This window comes from Sinocyclocheilus grahami, unplaced genomic scaffold, assembly GCF_001515645.1.
Source record: "Sinocyclocheilus grahami isolate Dianchi unplaced genomic scaffold, SAMN03320097.WGS_v1.1 scaffold733.1, whole genome shotgun sequence".
In the NCBI taxonomy this organism is placed as follows: Eukaryota; Metazoa; Chordata; class Actinopteri; order Cypriniformes; family Cyprinidae; genus Sinocyclocheilus; species Sinocyclocheilus grahami.
This window is the reverse complement of record NW_015505912.1, coordinates 540,179-560,928: the sequence shown is the minus strand read 5'-3', so window position 1 is coordinate 560,928 and position 20,750 is coordinate 540,179. Positions and strand designations below refer to the sequence as shown.

General features: G+C 36.4%; 1 protein-coding gene across 1 annotated transcript; it reads right to left on the bottom strand.

The window, feature by feature from the left end:
• Positions 1-2,792: 2,792 nt before the first annotated feature.
• On the bottom strand, positions 2,793-15,896 carry rundc3ab (RUN domain containing 3Ab). The gene is made up of 10 exons (XM_016244749.1): positions 15,712-15,896; positions 15,452-15,574; positions 10,981-11,096; positions 9,274-9,401; positions 8,160-8,245; positions 7,862-7,951; positions 7,075-7,155; positions 5,657-5,776; positions 5,414-5,508; positions 2,793-4,030 (listed from the first exon to the last, which is right to left on the bottom strand). The coding sequence occupies exons 1-10, from the start codon at positions 15,717-15,719 to the stop codon at positions 3,888-3,890; spliced, it is 990 nt and encodes a 329-aa protein (XP_016100235.1). The 5' UTR covers positions 15,720-15,896; the 3' UTR covers positions 2,793-3,887.
• Between the last annotated feature and the right edge of the window lie 4,854 nt (positions 15,897-20,750).

Below are 20,750 nucleotides of genomic sequence, written 5' to 3'. Positions count from 1 at the left end.
TGAGGAGCTGGGTTTTCTGGAAGGCGAGAGCTATTGTGTTCCTCAGAGACACAGAAGTTCATCTCAGTTTAACCACACACAAACACACACACACACACTCTCTCTCTCTCTCTCTTTCACTCACACACACACACACACACACAAAATAAATTCTAACTATTCTAATACTTAAGTATGCTAATACTTGGCCAACTTAATAGTGTGCAGTCTGTTGTACATACTAAGAATCCCATACGTTAATATAAAAAAAGTGGGAGCTAATTCATACTTAACTAGGAAAAGCAACATATTTGACATATTTCATATCTATATATATGTGATATTTCTTCCAAGGGTGTAACAGTCCCGGGTGGGTGTCTTCAGCATGTATTGTTGTTGGAGATAACTTTCCATCAGTGGTGGTTTGCATAGGGTGGAGATTGTGTGAGATAACACCTTCTGAAAATGTACATTAATTATTGTCTTATGTTCTTTTAGCAGAAGAGCTGTTTTGTGGTCAGTGTACTGACACACATTTGTCAATTGTTTGTTTGAAAAGTGCACTTGTATTATCTTTCTTTAAAATAAATGATATTTTGCTATCTGTGGTATTTGGGGTTGCAGAGAGTTTTAGGAATAGAAATGAGACATTTTAGAGCCTTCGACCTCAGGCTTGGCAGGGACTTACAGCTGGGTAAAGAGGACAGAGAACCACACAGGCCTAACATAGAGGAAGTGTATTCTTTTTCTGAAATGAAAATGGAAGAAATGGGAATTATTATTGAACACCAAAAATAGCATTAGCAATAGAACAACAAACTTAGTTGGTTCACCCAAAAAAATGACAATTCTGACATAATTTACTCTCCTTCATGTCATTACAAACCTCTATGCATTTCTTTCTTTTGCAGAACACAAAAGAAGGTATTGTGAAGAATGCTGGTAACCAAACTATTTCAGTTACCATTGATTTCCATTATATGGAGAAAAAAAATCCTACTGTGACATTTCTCAAAATATGTTCCATAGAGAAAAGAAAATCAAACAGGTTTGCAATGATGTGATGTAAGTAAACTGTGATATAATTTTATTTTTTGGGGTGAACTAAGCCATTAAAGTCAACATGAAACAGCAATTGTCTTTTCTCTAATGTGATGTACGTAAGAATGAATTGGCTGTGGGCAGGACTTGATTTTGCCCATTGGCAGTAAATTAGATCGTTGGAGTGTTGTTGTTTTCTAATTGCTACTGTGAGTGACAGGTTGTTGGGGAGGAATTATTGTTCAGCCCTCACACAGATACATATGTCAACAGAGAGGAGAAGAGGGCTGCATCCAAAATTGCATACTTCCCTTCTATGTAGTAGGTAAAAAAGTATTTAAAAAAGTAGCATTTCAGAATTCAAAGAATTCAAGCAGTTGGCAAAAAGTAATTTACTACTTCCAGCGAGATTCTGAAGTGTGCATCAGATCAAAGACTATAGAATACCCAAGACGTGTCACTCGTATAGTTTTGAATGGAGAAAAATGCAACACTCAACATGGCCGCTCTATCGAACGAAGCCCCACCTTCTGAGTAAAAGAGCCAATCACAAATCGGTAAAGTCAGTGCCTCACTGCAGCTGCTGTTAGAAGTCCTGGTTGCTATAGAAACAATCAGCTTTCTGAGACGTGCGGTTAGGACTGCGCATGCGCACTGGCCAGTACAGTCCCGGGTGGGTGTCTTCAGCATGTATTGTTGTTGGAGATAACTTTCCATCAGTGGTGGTTTGCATAGGGTGGAGATTGTGTGAGATAACACCTTCTGAAAATGTACATTAATTATTGTCTTATGTTCTTTTAGCAGAAGAGCTGTTTTGTGGTCAGTGTACTGACACACATTTGTCAATTGTTTGTTTGAAAAGTGCACTTGTATTATCTTTCTTTAAAATAAATGATATTTTGCTATCTGTGGTATTTGGGGTTGCAGAGAGTTTTAGGAATAGAAATGAGACATTTTAGAGCCTTCAAAGAATGTTTTTGAGACTTTGACATAGAGTGATATAAAGTGATCCAAGAATGCTTTTTGGCGTATTTCATTTTGAGTTTCACTTGAGGAAAACATGCTTTCATTGACCCCATCTTCATCCAACAGGAAGGGCTTTTCATTTGCCCTTTGCCTTTTGTAAACCTATCTTTTAGAATATAGTCATATTGAAGATCAAAAGTCATTCTTCAGCTTCACTCTGCTGCATGCTGTGAAATCAATCAAAGGTCACATCTTTTTGGCAAGCATATTTTGAACTAGCAGTCCCCATTTTGCATTTAGACACTTCTGTTAAGTTTTTTTTACTGCAGCAGTCCAAAGTGAAAAAAATTGTTGACCTTTGACCCATAATTGACACTTGTTCTTTGTTTGACCCCTGGGTCATGGTGACCCTAAATTTAAGTCCATTTGTAATGAATTCCACATTGACATCTGGAGTAGGCTTGAATAATGTGTTCCGTCCATATGAGACTACAGGCCATTATGCAGTTATGTGAGATTTTATATCATAGGCCTTTTTGACTTGGTCCCACCAAGCAACCACCAAGAACACCCTAGCAACCACACAGCAACACACAAAAACTCAGAACATCATAGCAACAGCATAGCAATGCCCTGGCAACCACCAAGAACAACCTAGCTAATACTCACATTTTTTTCAGAGAAGGCCAGAAGTGCGCTTTCAGTTCAATAAATGCATAACACAGAGTGAACAACTATGACTCACATTAGGACAAAAAAGGCAGTTTTATTGCGATTTAAGTGACAAACAGCATAGTTTCCCATGGCTTTTTAAATGACAAAATAATGTGCGATGAATGAAGTTATTTAATGCTAATTGAGGGTGAACAGCTGTCTAAGACAACACAGACACACATTCTCAAACAAACAGACTTTCAATTACACTGGCAATGGAGGGGGGAAATCTAGCTTATCAGTTTTATATGATATTTTTATATATATAAATGCACGGTTTCAAATCTTCTGCTAATATACTGAAAATGACAGTGGTCCACACACTGCAGACATATTGTAATGATGCAACAACAGATGACAAATACATGTCAAACATACAGAACAATACAACAGTATGCAGATATATACTGGTCCATTTGTTCACGTCCAGCACTGTCAGTCATTTAGCAATAGTATACTGCCATCATGTGCAGAGTGATCCCATCTTCAAAGTTACTTCAAGAGGCAAGAAAAGAGGAATAAGGCAGCTATTCCAGAAATGTCTTTCATTTTATTACCTCTGTAATTGTACAGCAGACTGTAAAGACATACACATCTTCTTGTTTATCTTCTTAGTTCTTGCATGTTGTTTGGCAGAGGAGAGATGTTTAGATGGTTGAAATGTGAGAATTTAAAATATAAAGTGATGATAATGTCAAAATACGAATTTGTAACTATAATATGCTTTCTTTCACACATTTTTCATGGTTAATTTCTGGCTATAAGTGTCTGTATGGTTTTGTTTGTATGTATGTTCCCATAAGAGATTTTAAAGGGCAACAGAATGTGGGAAAGCTGTGTTGGGCTTTGAGACAAGAAATTGTAATGAAAACTGGTTTCAGGTCTCAAGTCAGTCAGTGCATAGTCCACAGTTTGCCTTCACTGGTTACCACAACAAGCCAGGAGAAAGGTTTGAACAGCAAAGACATTCAGAGATACACTCATCTGAAAAGCTCTGACAGGATAAGTCTGTGAGGAACATATCTCTCACCATAACTAAAGAGGTCTAGCTATATCTTACCACTGATTATTTTGTGAGAATCAGTGTAACAGGTGTTACACAGGCTGCAGCTGAGCCATAATATCATTGGATGTCTTAGCTGACAGTGCAGTTTCTCTCTGCTTGTATTGGTCTCATTTGGTGGTCCCTAGCTAGGGGTTAGAGCAGGACTGGGCTCTGCGCTGATGTTTACCAGGCACTCTGTCGACCTCAGGCTTGGCAGGGACTTACAGCTGGGTAAAGAGGACAGAGAACCACACAGGCCTAACATAGAGGAAGTGTATTCTTTTTCTGAAATGAAAATGGAAGAAATGGGAATTATTATTGAACACCAATAATAGCATTAGCGAGTGTCAATGGTCCATTTGAGAGATAGGTGGCGGTAATGCACTTATAAGTCTGCGGTCTGTCATAAAACAAGAAGAAGAAGAAGATGCGTCAAGAATGCGCTCAGGACAGTTCGGACATTGCAGTGAATCAGAGGTAAAAAACTATATAAATACTGTTCAGTTTCTTGCACAGACCGATCGTTTCGTGTCTTTACACATCAATGTATCATCACGAGCCGCAGGGTTTCATTTGGTTTTGTTTGTGTATGTTTTTTTAACTCTCAAAGCCATGATTCTCATTCACTTCCATTATATGACTGACAGACTGCAACGGTTTGAGTTAAAAAAAATTAGTTTGTGTTCTACTGAAGAAACAAAGTCTCCTACATATTGGATGCCCTGGGGGTAAGCAGATAAACATCAAATTTTCCTTTTTGGGTGAACTATCCCTTTAAAGGGACTTTGATCAGATAGGCACTTTACTATCCCATGAGGCTACAGGAGAGGATTTATGAATGGCAGTGAAGTGACACAACTGATGCTGGTAGGTCATGTGACAGTAACAACATGGTGAATGTAGTTTGTCAGGATTACATTTACACTACACACAATCATATACAGAACATTCTTTTTTTAGTGGTAGCAAAGTATTTATTCAAAAGAAGAAACTACTCAGAGATTATGCGATTTTAGATGCAGCCAATATATTTTTGGAGGGGGAGAGAAAGATATTTGGTTGACCGATTATGAGGGCACATGAAAAAAATAATAATGATGTGCATGGATAATTCATTTATTAAAAAAACAACAAAAAAACACTTCAACGTTCTATAAAAAATAGGAGTTGTCAGTTGTGATTTCATGGTTTGAAGTGGTAGCTGTACATAGTAGCTGGTTTTTAGAAGGTCAATGGCTTGTCAAAGCAGGTTTAGGTGGTTGTTCAGCTGGACTACCATGATGGGTAACTAGTCTGTTTTTTCCATGCCTGTCTACTGTATTAACAACCATTCCATGTAAATGTGACACCAAACAGTATGTAAACACAATATGGTAAGTCAGTCTCTTCCTGTCTAAGTGGGTAGTTCCTGCTAGAATAAGCTGTAGAGGACCACACTTCATACTGATAGTCAAAAGTCTGTCAACGTTAGACTTTTGGGCACACAGTGCTGGTACACCATCTTGGTCCAGCAACAAACTAGCTACCATGCTTCACAAACCTGTTTAACCACCTTACACCTATTAGCTCAGTTGATCAACTACCCAAACCAGCTTGAACTTGACAGCTAAGTCAAAACAAAGCTACAGTACCAAATTCAGCTTGTTGTAGGTGGATTTTAAGGTGTACCTGCTGTGCACCAGGCTTTTCCATTATGTTTCCTTTCTGTCCTCTGAGAATCTGTAGTTAAGCTTATATGTGGTTCCGGGCTTGGAAAACTACCCCTAAAAGACAACAACAGACCCACAGCAACAGCATAAGAGTATTTGCCATTGAATTTTCAAGTTGAAAGAAGAAATATTCAAGTTGGTCGGCTACTGACTGGGATTTTCAGTAAGTTTTTAGCCCATATGAAAAGGAGCCGCTAATCACCTGTGGTACAGTTTCCTGTCCTCCTGGTTGTTGTAGTTTTGGAGAGATGGCCATTGGTTAACAAGAGGAATTGACAAATCCTTAGAGAGGGGATGAGATTCGCCTGGAATCAGACTTGTCCTGCGATACAGTTGAAGACAAAAACATATTATGGACTTATTATGTACGTGTGTGTCACAGATTCTTGAGATACTGTATATGCCACTGTTTTTAGCAGCCATTACTTTTAAAATAGCAACACTTTGAAATGAATCAGAGATGATCACTAGAATGTTCTAAATGCAAAATGTGACATTTCATTTTACACTGCTTTTGCAGTGCCAACCTGCAATTGTTACTTCAAAGAGCTATTTGTACATGATTTAACCAATATGAAGTAGTTTTGGTGAACTTAAGATAGTTTATTTACCATTATTATGTTACCATTTTTTCCAGTGTATTTACTCTTATTTTATTACAATTATGGCATAACATCATCTATCACAACCCCTAAAACCACCTGTCCTCAGACCATAAATCAATACGTCATATAGATAAACATATGCATGAAACGTAATATTATAATACCTTATATAATATTATAAGAAATCCTTAAAATAAATCGTGTTAGTTAACATGATCAGATATTTATATTAAAAACAAAAATCAGGATGTATCAAAATCTTCTGTCCTTCTGAAAGTGCTCTTTCTATACTACACTTATTCTGAATTCAGCAAGGCTCTGGTGAGATTTACAGTAGTAGTAGTATTTTTTGACATAGTCACATAAATAGTAAAGAAATTTTGGTCATACTTCAATTTAGGGACCAATTCTCAGTATAGAGTAGGGCTGCACAATAATGGTTACAACTGATAATAATGATAATTTAGCTCCAAAAATATAACTGCAATTATTAATCACAATTGTTTTCGTTTTGAGATATTTCTTTAACATCAGAATTATTGCACTTTCACATAAGCACAAGTCAAGAGATTGTCAAATAATACACAAGGGTTTATTTTTTCCTCATCTATCCTGATTTATTATATTTATCAAATACATTAACACACTCTCTACATTACAAAAAAAATGGCAAAACCGTAAAAGGCTTCTCTAAAAAATGAATGGGAAGATTAAGTAAAACACTGGGCAGAGAATTTATCCATTTAAGAGAAAGGGGATTTAAACTCTTAAAATCTGGCAACCCCAAGCATGTGGAGGTGTGCTACCAATGCGACTTAACAGAAATGTCAAATGAAAACAATGTTTTCGGAATAAATAACCAGAGGGACAATATTTCCAATGATTATGCATAATCATTAATACGATTAATTGTGCACCCCTAGAATAGAGGGATGTAAATACAATCTAAACATTGAAACCCACACCATTCCCTGTATGAAACTGTGTTGTACTGTAGGAAACAAATGATCTTCACCTTTGTGTAAATTTCAGATATGGAGTGTAGTCAATAACAGCCTCAGACTTCCCATCCAGAGCCTCCCCTTTCAAACAGAAACTGTCAACAAACACAGAACAGCAAGGATTACACAACATTGATTACATTGCATAACATTATAGCTCGGCTCCAAAACCTGCATTAAAGTATCATATGCTTTACATGAGTGTGGTGTGCAGAGTTCCTGCCTATGTAAAACATTCCAAATCAATCACTTACGAGGTTCCATTTCAGATGGTTTTGAAACATAGCTTGTGTGTTTTGTATTCCTCAGTTCTGTCAGGACCACTATCGTCAAAGATGATTGACAATTAGCATACAGTTTGGATTGGCGGTATGGTTCTGTTCTGGGCAAGAACTCCCTGCGCATCCATGCAGCCTAGCATGGATGAGAGCAGGGAGAGCAGCGATAACCCCCCCAGGGTAAACAGAACAGAACCAACATAAATGTATTGCAGATATCGTTAAAGTTCAATAATGTTATGTACACATTTTAGAATTAGTCTGATTCAAAGGAGAATCAGAAGGCTGAATCCTGACTGACAGAGGAGGAGTTGGGGATGGAGGAGGGGAATTAGCTATTGAGCAATGCGAAACGGCTGATACTACTGCGGGACCTTATATATGGATACTTAGATAGGTGTCGTATTCCCATAGGTTGATGGGGATCAGCTGAGAGTCAGCTGATGCGAGTCTGACTAACGTGACCTGCCAGAACTAACGCTACGCTTGATTTTATTACCCCTTCCATTACCCATCCTCTTACCTAAAGTCAATCGCTCCAAGTCCGATGAGCATTCCGGTCAAAACAGTTGCTTCTTCTCGCAACATTATGGCACCTTCATCGTAGAACCTCCTGTAGACAAACATACACATGCAATACATAAACAAACACAATCACATTATAGATGCACCATATTATGTATTCGACAGTGTAACATTCATAATGGCTGTCTACATTGTTATGTTTAAACTGGATATGTGTAATGATTCCTGGGTGTGACTGCGTGAAAGAATCATATTGGTGGTTTGATTAATACTGAGTTTTTCCCTTTCAGCCTGACCTGGTGGTGCGGCTATCTCGCAAAGCTGTGGCGATGTATTCAGACAGCCGTTTCTCCATCAGTGCAACCCGTAGCCATGCTCTGCCCTAAAGACACGGATAAATCACAAGTCAAGGCAAGCTTCATCATAGCAAGCATCTACATGCATATACTGCAGAAACATTAATGAACACCTTTAAAGTTAAAGAAAGTTGAGTTGATTAATTGTCAATGAGAATAAAACATACCAAAATCATACTTTTTTGAAGAAAACACTAAAATTTTACAATTCACCAAAATACAGTACAGAGTATTCTGTAACATTTTTGCAACTACTTTTGTTTTGTAAATAGACATTATTTATACAGCAACATGAAATACAGTGATGTGTAAAACAGTACCCTAACAAAAAATGACTGTACTTTGTCATATTCATATATTTGGGTTCATATATTTCACGTACCATGGTATTTAATTACTTTACAAGGTCCACTTATAATGTTGGTGCCAAAACAATCATATTTTAGTATTTCATGACTACCTGTTTTTCTCTCATTTACAAGTTTTTTAGATTTATTTTAATAAATAAGAGAATAGTTTGAAGTTCTGCAAGTTACATTATGTTTTTGTATGTACATCATGCTCTTTTATCTCAATACAAAGATTATTTCATCCAAAAATAGTTCATTCATATTTATTCACCTTCATGTCATTCTAAACCTGTATGACTTTCTTTCTTCTGTGAAACAAAAAAGATATGAAAGATATTTTAAAAAAAGGATATTTTGAAGAAAGTTGGTAACCTATGTTTTTGCAATGCTGACTTCAAATATATGGACAAAAAAAAAACATTGAGACATTTCTCAAAATATCTCCTTTTATGTTGCACAGAAAAAAAGAAAGTCATACAGATTTAGAAGAACATGTAAATGAAGAAAGAATTTTCATTTTTGAGTGAACTATCTATTTAAGTACGCACCTTACTTAATGAACTCCAATGTACTTCTATCTTACCATAACTGTGGCACAAAAGAAGTACAGTGGATTCTTTGTTTGTGTATTCAATTCAAGCATTAATGATTATGGCATTACTCATTCTACTTTATCTATTTTAAGTAAAGATTTGTGTGCCCACCTTTGCTCGTGAGGAGTTGATGTTCTCCATGTTCTCAATGCTGCTTATGCAGTTATTGGGCACTTTACTGCAGGCCAGACGGATGAAGTCCCAAAAACTACGCTGACCATCAAACCAGCTGCCAGAGCCTGCAAAAGACATAATGTGAGAGATCACCTGCATTTGCATCACTGGCTTAAATACTGTATGTCCTTAATGTTCTTATAGAGTAAAAGTCTACAGCTAGTGTAAGTATACTAGTGATATGCATTCTTACCTTTAAAGCGGTGGCTGAGGATGTGTTCCAGAATAGCAGCGAAGTTAATGAACTCCTCTGACGAGTCATCGATGGGCTCTGCTGTGTACTTCTCTAGCAGTGTCTTCACCGAAAACCTGCCATTCAAACACAAACAATACAGTGTACTTCAATATGGGAAAAAATGACCTGGTTTCCATTTTATTTTAAGACCTACAGTACACCACTGATACCATGTGGGTTTGTTTTTCTGGTTGATTTCATCTGTATCCAAGACATTGTCTTTCTTATTTCATTAAGTTTAACTCTGTGTTGTCTGTATTGTGGACCATAATTGAAATCCCAAGAGAAAAATAAGCACACTTTAGCATACTTTCAGAAAGACTTTATACTCAAGTGGGAACTGAATGTAATGTTTTCAGACACTTAATTACATGTTATTTACAATTAAATTTAAATGTTTATAGTAAATATATATTACATCATATTGGTTGAACTTAAGTGTGTTTTTAACCCAATTAATCAGAATTTAAGCATATCTTCACATGTAACTTCACAATTATTTCTATTGTCTTTGAAATATAGTTAAAGTGTTCTGTTGTGTTTAATGTCATTTTTATGGAAACTTGACTGTCATCCATTTAAATATATTTGTAAATACACATTTGTACTGATGAAGTTGTATTTAGTATATATTAATATATATATACTGTATTAATTAATATTATATTTATTAAATATATTAATTTGAAATGTACTATCAAATAACATTATAACATAATAACATCATTATAATGAGGGGTCAACGAGTGAGGATCCATGTGCAGCTTTATTAAAAAGATAGAGTAGCAATACAGGCAGGGTAAATCACCAGTAGACAGGGTTATCAGAGACGAGACCAAAGCAGAGTCAGAGAACAGGCAGAGGGCGGCAGCTACAATACTTCAGTGAGAATAAAAGTTACGCCTTCTTTCTTTGCATGAACATTTGGGCGGCGTTATGCAAATCTTCCCACATAGTGACGTAGACATGAAGGTTCATTTTAAAAGTACTATCAAATAACATTATAACATAATAACATAATTATAATGAGGGGTCAATGAGTGAGGATTCATGTGCAGCTTTATTAAAAAGGAAGTGTAGCAATACAGGCAGGGTAAATCACCAGTAGACAGGGTTATCAGAGACAAGACCAAAGCAGAGTCAGAGAACAGGCAGAGGGTCGGGGCAGGCAGCAAACAATACAAACGAAAGTCAAAACATCAGAGCAAAGAGGTCGAGGCAGGCAGCAAACAATCGTGAAACAGGTAACAGTCCAAGGTCAAACACATATCCAATAGAGTAGTACAGTGAAATGCTCAGTAATGTCAGCCGGGGCAAAACAAGACTTCGTAATGTGAGAGTGTGTGTGTCTCTGTGTGTGTGTGTGTGTGTGTGTCTAGTGTAAGTATACTAGTGATATGCATTCTTACCTTTAAAGCGGTGGCTGAGGATGTGTTCCAGAATAGCAGCGAAGTTAATGAACTCCTCTGACGAGTCATCGATGGGCTCTGCTGTGTACTTCTCTAGCAGTGTCTTCACCGAAAACCTGCCATTCAAACACAAACAATACAGTGTACTTCAATATGGGAAAAAATGACCTGGTTTCCATTTTATTTTAAGACCTACAGTACACCACTGATACCATGTGGGTTTGTTTTTCTGGTTGATTTCATCTGTATCCAAGACATTGTCTTTCTTATTTCATTAAGTTTAACTCTGTGTTGTCTGTATTGTGGACCATAATTGAAATCCCAAGAGAAAAATAAGCACACTTTAGCATACTTTCAGAAAGACTTTATACTCAAGTGGGAACTGAATGTAATGTTTTCAGACACTTAATTACATGTTATTTACAATTAAATTTAAATGTTTATAGTAAATATATATTACATCATATTGGTTGAACTTAAGTGTGTTTTTAACCCAATTAATCAGAATTTAAGCATATCTTCACATGTAACTTCACAATTATTTCTATTGTCTTTGAAATATAGTTAAAGTGTTCTGTTGTGTTTAATGTCATTTTTATGGAAACTTGACTGTCATCCATTTAAATATATTTGTAAATACACATTTGTACTGATGAAGTTGTATTTAGTATATATTAATATATATATACTGTATTAATTAATATTATATTTATTAAATATATTAATTTGAAATGTACTATCAAATAACATTATAACATAATAACATCATTATAATGAGGGGTCAACGAGTGAGGATCCATGTGCAGCTTTATTAAAAAGATAGAGTAGCAATACAGGCAGGGTAAATCACCAGTAGACAGGGTTATCAGAGACGAGACCAAAGCAGAGTCAGAGAACAGGCAGAGGGCGGCAGCTACAATACTTCAGTGAGAATAAAAGTTACGCCTTCTTTCTTTGCATGAACATTTGGGCGGCGTTATGCAAATCTTCCCACATAGTGACGTAGACATGAAGGTTCATTTTAAAAGTACTATCAAATAACATTATAACATAATAACATAATTATAATGAGGGGTCAATGAGTGAGGATTCATGTGCAGCTTTATTAAAAAGGAAGTGTAGCAATACAGGCAGGGTAAATCACCAGTAGACAGGGTTATCAGAGACAAGACCAAAGCAGAGTCAGAGAACAGGCAGAGGGTCGGGGCAGGCAGCAAACAATACAAACGAAAGTCAAAACATCAGAGCAAAGAGGTCGAGGCAGGCAGCAAACAATCGTGAAACAGGTAACAGTCCAAGGTCAAACACATATCCAATAGAGTAGTACAGTGAAATGCTCAGTAATGTCAGCCATCGTGATGTGAGAGGGTGTGTATCTCTGTGTGTGTGTGTGTGTGTGTGTGTGTGTGTGTGTGTGTGTGTGTGCGTGTGCGTGTGCGTGTGCCTGTGCCTGTGTCTGTGTCTGTGTCTGAAGTCCGGGGGAAGAGTTAGTACTCAGGTGAGGGTGCCCTCTGATGCCGATTGGGGAGAACCACAGAGGCCAGATTCATGACAATCATTAGTATGTTAGTCAACACATGAAAATAAATGTATATATTTAAAGGGGTCATATGATGTTGCTAAAAAGAACATTATTTTGTGTATTTAGTGTAATAAAATGTGTTTATGCGGTATAAGGTTAAAAAACATTCTTTTCCACATACTGTACATTATTGTACATACTGTTTCTCCTCTATGCCCCGCCTTTCTGAAACACGTCGATTTTTACAAAGCTCATCGGTCTGAAAAGCTAGGTGTGCTCTGATTGGTCAGCTATCCAGTGCATTGTGATTGGCCGAATACCTCAAGCTTGTGATGGAAATGTTACGCCCCTTGCCATATTGTGATGCCCTGTGTCCGGCCGATCAGCTCTAGGCATGACGAAGCGGATATTGTCCTCTTTTGGAAGACCAAACAAAGTAGTTTCGCTTTCACAACAAAACACAGCGTCACACACGGGGGGCTAGAGTGAGCAGAGGCCAGCTTGAGTGAGCGGTGGCCAGTGGGCTTGAGAACGGCATGGCGGGCGGGCTTGCAGCAACTACATGTGACGACCCCGGGCTGGACTCCGCTTCGTCCATGGTGAAGGCATGACGAAGCAGATATCGTCCTCTTTTGGAAGGCCAAACAAAGTAGTTTCGCTTTCACAACGAAACACACAGCGCCTTTACGACATGGCGGCAGCAACAATACTACAGCGAGAATAAAAGTTACGCCTTCTTTCTTTGCGTGAACATTTGGGCGGCGTTATGCAAATCTTCCCACACAGTGACGTAGACATGTGGGGGCGTGTTAGAACGAGCCGTTTTAGGTAGGCGTGGTTGACTCTTAACTTTTATAAAGAATATCTCTTTGGATTTGAGACTTTAGTCTTTGCAACTTTACAGATCTTCTTTATGCACCAAGAGCTTGTAACACTCCAAAGAGAAAGGAAAAATTGAAATTGCACCCTTTAAAGCATAAACGATTATTAAAACATTATTTAAATTTACTTTTAAATTAAAACTTTTAATTTGACATTATTACAAAGTGAACTATTTCAAAGTGTACTTTCATTAAGTGTGCTAAAAACATGATCTTGAAAACATATTCTCTTTAAAGTACATTTAAGTGCCCATTTATTATTATGATCTGCAAGTACACTACAAGTGCACAGTCAATACAATCAAGTGCACTTCCTTTTCACAAGGGATAATTATAAAAAGATCGGGTTCACAAGGTAATCTATAGGTAAAGCATTACCACAATCTATATCAAAAGAAAATTTATTTATATTTGTCCATACTAATTCATTGTTTATTTAACCAAAAAAAAAATAATTCAGATACAAAGATAAGACACAAAATCTTTGAAATTAGTAATACACTAAGTCTACACTAAGTTAACAGCCTGTAGCAAGAAGCAATGGTGAGGTAATACCCAGTGATGGTCTGATGCATGTGTTCCGTTGAACTTTGTGGATCAATGCACTAAATGAATCTTTCTGATAAATGACTAAACCATTTTCTACTTAACTACTTATTGTACTTACTTCATCTATAGAAAGCTCATGAATACAACTGCTTCCAACTGAGTGACATACATTAAAGTACATAATGTATTATGTATGAGTTCTACTGTATGTACAACATGCATATTTTGTCATGTTGTTAACATAATACCGAATGTCACCTGCTTTCTTGCTATGAATATTTTTAGGCCAAATATATTAAATGGGGCTTTTTAGAATCAAATCTGCGTTATGTGATGTATCACATTTTTGAAAGGTAGCTCCACCTGCTTTTATCCTGAGTTATGGAGCACCTAATATTGGAAAAAATGAAGTAAAAAGAGGGAATACATTTCATAGACCATTCAAGAGTTACTTAACCTAAACATGCAATTGTTACAATTACAAGGTGACTTCTAAACATAATTGTATTTAATTAAAGGATTAGTTCACTTCCAGAATAACTGTTTCCTGATCATTTACTCACCCTCATGTCTTCCAAGATGTTCATGTCTTTCTGTCTTCAGTCGCAAAGACATTAAGGTTTTTGAGGAAAACATTCCAGGATTTTTCTCCATATTATGGACTTCAATGGTGGCCAACGGGTTGAAGGTCCAAATTGCAGATTCAATGCAGCTTCAAAGGACTCTACAAGATCCCAGCCGAGGAATAAGTGTCTTCTCTAGCTAAACGATCGGTCATTTTCTAAAAAAAATAATAATAAAAATGTATATACTTTTTAGTCACAAATGCACATCTTGCACAAGCTCGACTTCAGGCATTATGTAATCACGTTGGAAAGGTCACTCATGGTTAGCTCTTCATACACCAAATACAACAAAATAATGATCTTTAAAAAAACATCATATGACCCCTTTAAATATAAGTACAATGTAAAAAAACTATTTTTTTAAATTATTAAATATTAGGGAATCCAAAACCATCAATATTTTTTAGAATTAAGTATTAATTTGATTTTTGGATCATTGTGAGTGTGATCCCTATTCTCTGTACAGCACGGCAGATTCCCAGCGGCCCCCGTCAGCCCTGCTGCCCTTGCGGGAGGACGGTTGTCGTCATAGCAACCACATCATCCGGGGAACAGAGATAAATCACATTGCGTGCGATGTCCGGTTTCAAAAATAATTTGATAAAACACCCTTAATAATTAGCTTATAGACTCACATTGCGAAGTAAACCAAAGTTAGCCGAAGATCTTTAGCAATCCAGACCTTACGATGTGTGTCGGTCAAAGACCTCCAAATCCGCAGATTTCTTTAAGAGGACGGTGAAAACGTCACATTTGATTTCAGCAAACAGTTAAATTAACAAATGAAGCAGAAAAATACATATTTTCGGACGCATCCCTGTTTATGACTCCACTGAAGGCCATAAATATTGCAGCATACATACATAGGTGGCTCCTGAAAGCTTCTCACTCACCTACAAACTGTGATGAGGTTTTTCCTCTCCACGGTGATACTCCTGGAGAAGCCTTTCTTGGACTGTGCACCCATAGCCATCGCGGACTGCATGCAACTCTGCTCCATCCCACTGGACCCCTCCCTTACGCCACAGATACACACACAACCGCTTTCAGAGACGAGGCATGGCAGGTGAAGACGCCTGTCTCCACTATTACAGTGCAGAAGAACAGAGGCTTTCTCCTTGAGAGACCGTCTGCACCCCTCCTCTATACTGACCTCATCATGATCTCAGCATTCCCGGATCAGCAAAATCATTTTAGGATGATTCACACTAATTTTACAGACGAAGCGCTTCATATGAAACAACAATGAGATCGAATGCATAAGACATAATTAAGTGGAAAGGTTATTGCAGGTGGGTCCCACTACAAGGCTGGGATGCGCATGAAGGACGCGCAGACCTTTCCAATGCCGCGGGGACGCAGTGAACCAAAGCAGCCGCTAGAGGCCTTCAAGAGGTTTTAGCTACTACCATGCTTGTTTTTTTATTTATTTATTTTATTATGCAACAATAACAAAGACATAACAAACATTAATGAACAAAAATAAACAATAATGAGGGTTATAATACACAGACATTAACAAAAATTACACCCTAACAGAGTCTTGCATGCAATTTTTAGAGTTCTTCAAAGAAATGAAATATATATCAAGATCTTTCTTAAGAATGAAAAAGTAGCAGTTTTCTTGGAAAAGTTGCACTTGTGAATATAAAATTTAGCAAGAAAAAGTAATGAATTTAGCACTAACTGGGTGGGTCTAGATCCAAAGAGTCACCAAAAAAAGACAATTTTTTTGGTTTATACAGAAGTTTGAAGATAGATATCTTTTGACAAAGTTTGAAAAGTCAACCCAAAATATGTTACCATACACAGAGTCCCAAAATAAATGATTAATTGTCTCTACAAACTGATGACAAAAGGAGCTATTATTAAATTGAGCAACTTTATAATTAACTAGGTAGCAATTGTGAATAATTTTAATAGAAACTTTAACAACATTATTAGACAGAAAAAAAATATCACAGAAGAAGCCAGAAATCTTCCCATAATATATCATTACATTTGTTATTCCAAAAGCTTACACAAGCAGGCAAAGAAATCCTAGTTTTGTTAAGTCTTTTAGCAAAAATCATGGCTAATATTTTGTAATCGTTATTTAACAGACTTATTGTTCGCCAATTTTTAAGTTGAGCAAGATCCTGTTGATGTTAGGATAAAATTTATAACGCCCTGAGTCATAGAAGGTGGGAGATACTACCATGCTTGTAATCTCGGCTCTTGCTGTGTGGATGACTTATTTTTGTAGGCCAAAACCCCGAACGAGTTAGCATTTTAGCACTTACATCGTCAACACTCCACTATTTTTGTTCATTTTCCAACTCACCTAGAGTTAAACAGTTGAGTTTTACCGTTTTCGAATCCATTCAGTCCATCTCCGGGTCTGGCGGCAGCACTTTTAGCTTAGCTTAGCATAGATCATTGAATCTGATTAGACCGTTAGCATCTCACTCAAAAATTACCAAAGAGTTTCTATATTTTTCCTATTTAAAACTTGACTCTTCTGTAGTTACACCGTGTACTAAGACCGACGGAAAATAAAAAGCTGCGATTAGGCCAATATGGCTAGGAACTATACTCTCATTCCGGCGTAATAATCAAGGAACTTTTCTGCCGTACTATGGGTGCAGCAGGCGCAATGATATTACGCAGTGCCTGAAAATAGTCCCAGCTAGGTAACTTCAAATAAGCCTATTTTCAGGCGCTGTGTAATATCATTGCACCAATAAAATATAGAATAATATAGAAACTCTTTGGTCATTTTTGAGCGTGATGCTAACGGTCTAATCAGATTCAATGATCTATGCTAAGCTACGCTAAAAGTGCTACCTCCAGACCCGGAGATCGGCCGAATGGATTCGAAAACGGTAAAACTCAACTGTTTGGAAAATTAGCCTATTTTCAAAAATAGTGGAGTGTTCCTTTAAGTTATTGTTTTTAGTTAAATGCCTAAAATAAGGTCTGTGGTTCACACAAGCTCAAGATATTTTCACATTTTATTCTACAATATAAAATACAAGAGTATTTGTGTTTTTTTAAACTTTTACTTGTGAGACACTAAGTGGCCAAATTGGACTACAGAGGTTGTCTGACTATTTTTATGCGTATTTACAGGAATAATTTACCCCCCAAAAAATTTACATTTGCTTAAAATTTACTGACCCTCGGGCCGTCCAAGATGTAGATGAGTTTCTTTCTTCATCAGAACAGATCTGGAGAAATTGAGCATTACATCACTTTCTCACCAACTGAATTGTTTGCAGTGAATGGGTGCCGTCAAAATGAGAGTCCAAACAGCTGATAAAGAATCATCAATCCACAAGTAATCCACATGACTCCAGTCCATCAATTAACATCTTGTGAAACGAAAAGCTGTGTGTTTGTAAGAAACAATTCCATCATGAATATACTTTATATATATATATATGTATATATATATATATATTAGTTTATACTTTAAGAGTTTAACTTCAAACTCTTCTAAAACATGAGTTCTCTATCCATAATATTGCTTTGTCCAGTGAAAAAGTCATCTAGTCTGAATCGGGAGAGATATCAAGCACTGTTTACAAGCAAAAACCAACAAGAAATCAAGAAATCAACAGTTTGAGGACTAACAGAGAAGCTTTATTATGTATTATAGCTGGTATTTTGGCCAGAAGCAATGGTTAAAAATGTTGAAACACCTTCATAATAGATTTCTTTATTACAAACACACAGCTTTTCGATTCACAATACATAACTTGGACTGGAGTTGTGTGAATGTGGATTTTTATTATGTTTTCATCAGCTGGTCGGACTCTCATTCTCACGGCACCCATTCACTGCAGAAGATCCATTGGTGAGCAAGTGATGTTATAATAAATTTGTCAAAATATGTTTAAATGAGGAAACAAACTCATCTATATTATGGCCTAAGAGTGATTACATTTCCAGCAAATTTTCATTTTTGAGTGAGCTATTTCTTTTAAGACTAATGCATAGCTCACGTGTTTACCATACCAAAAACTTGATTGAGATGCAGTTACCCATATATCCACTAGAGGTCCTCTTGTCAGCATCATTCGAATTGCTAAAACATGCATCCCACACTACTCTTATTTTCTTGCACTGTGAAATGTAAATATGAAAAGATGTCAGTGATTGTTCACTGGATGTGTATGGCAGATTCATAATGGTAAAAATATAACAAACAATGCATGGTCGACAAGTTTGATGTGCTTGCACATTTGTATGTGAAGCAGGCCGAGACTGTCTATGTCCTGGGCTAGGTTTAGACCTGAAGCTCTTCTGTGAAATTCCTGACTGCAGTGAGAGGGCATCTAGGGCAGAGTGCTGAAAGAATGTGAAATATATAGTTTTAGAGCAGAAGAAAGACTATGAGGGAAAGGACAAAAATATAAAATAATAAAAGGACAAAATGTTTGTTTTGAATTGGGATAGAAGTAAAAATGTCTGCCAATCAAACACAAAACATGCATTCTTTCATGTCCATTTTTAAAAACCTTACTTTAAAACATTTTAGGAAAAGTAATATCTCCACGTACACTGTGGACATTATTTTGTCACTGATTTGCATGGGTAGAGTAGTTAATGTAAGTGCTGGTTTCCTTGTGTCCTGGTGAAACTGTTTACCGTGTTCATCATTAACATTATAATGACTGCCATTAATGAAGTACATATTCCAGTGACATAAACATTTAATAAAGAATTAAAATAAGTATTAAACCTGTTACAGACAGTCCAGATTCTATTCAACACACATCTAAAATAATGATTTTACACAAAACACCACATGATCCATTTTTTTTTTGTCAGTCAGCAGGTGGATTTCTAAATATAAAATCACAAAATATCATTATAACCATAATGATCTTATGAGTTTGGTTAATAATGCATTTAGCTGTGCAAAAGATAATCTCTCCGAAATTAGAGCTCCAAATATTCCAAATGCAGATTAAAGTAAGCATCATATAATCATGATGGCTTGAGCAGAGATTTGAAGAGATTCTTTTCAGTTTATGCTGCCTGCTATCTGGTAGGCACAACATGGACTGTCTTACTGCAGGTTTTTAATGCAGGACATTATTTTGAGATTCTTAAAGAACATTAACTAAAATATTTGAAACGATAAAGAGAGGTGACTGATATTAAGCATTCATTTTTATAGATCATTTCAAATGTGAAAGTTTATCATGCTATTTTCTAGTGGCCTACATTACCTGACTTAGTTACTAAAGGCTGCATGTTCAGACCTACAAAGGAATGGCACAGGAACTAAAAAGAAGTACTTAAATGATCCATTGTGCACCTTTAAATCCACACTTTTAAGTTATGTACAAACCTTTCAACTAAAGAAAGTATCAGGAGGAGAACATCCTGTCCACTGATGTCCAGTCAAATCCAGTGACATAAGTCATTTTTTCTCTATATTGTATGCACAGTATGCATGACAGACAAATATATTTGCTTGATATTTTAGCTTCAGGCATCCATAATTACAATATTAAAAACTCAGCATTGTGCTTTAGAAACTCACCGCCACAATGTTAGTGTGCTGGGGTTGGTTGCTACAGTGTTTTCTAAAATGTTTCTAAATGTTTTCAGCATGCTGCTATGCAGTTAGTATGGTGTTCAGGGTGGTTGCTAGGACGTTGTTAGATGGTTGCTTATTGGCCCAGGTCAAAATTGCACATGAAGTCTCTAGATGAGGTCTTTCTTGAATGTAAATCCATGGGATTTTTATTTGCTTGTTTGTTTGTTTAATAGGCTGGCAAGCGAAAATCAGTCTTCGTGGCATAATGTACCATAAATTAATTTAGATTCATTTATCATTTTCTTTAAAAAAAATTAATAAATAAATAAATGAAAGCAAAATCAAAGTTACGGTGAGTCACTTACAGTGGAAGTGAATGAGGCCAATTTTTGGAGGATTTCAATTTTATACATTTATTTATAAGTTAATTTAGCTATTTTATTTTATACTCACATTAATTCTTCTGTTAAAATGTATTATTTGAGCTGAACATTTTTAAAAACATTTTTACAGCCATTTTTTAATTTTATTTTAGGGTCTATGAGTTTATGGTGTTCCATTGTCGTGGCAACGAAGTTGTGAAACTGAATATAATTTTACACAAAAACAGGTTAGTAAGTGATTTTTCACACTAAATTCATGTTAACATTGTTTACAAC

What these genes read in the sequence shown, in the direction of transcription:
- rundc3ab (XM_016244749.1), bottom strand. An exon ending in GACAGGAAACTGTACCACAG is followed by an intron (nt 5,509 to 5,656) that starts GTGATTAGCGGC and finishes GTTGTCTTTTAG; the next exon opens with GGGTAGTTTTCCAAGCCCGG. An exon ending in AAAAGCCTGGTGCACAGCAG is followed by an intron (nt 4,031 to 5,413) that starts GTACACCTTAAA and finishes TTTTCATTTCAG; the next exon opens with AAAAAGAATACACTTCCTCT.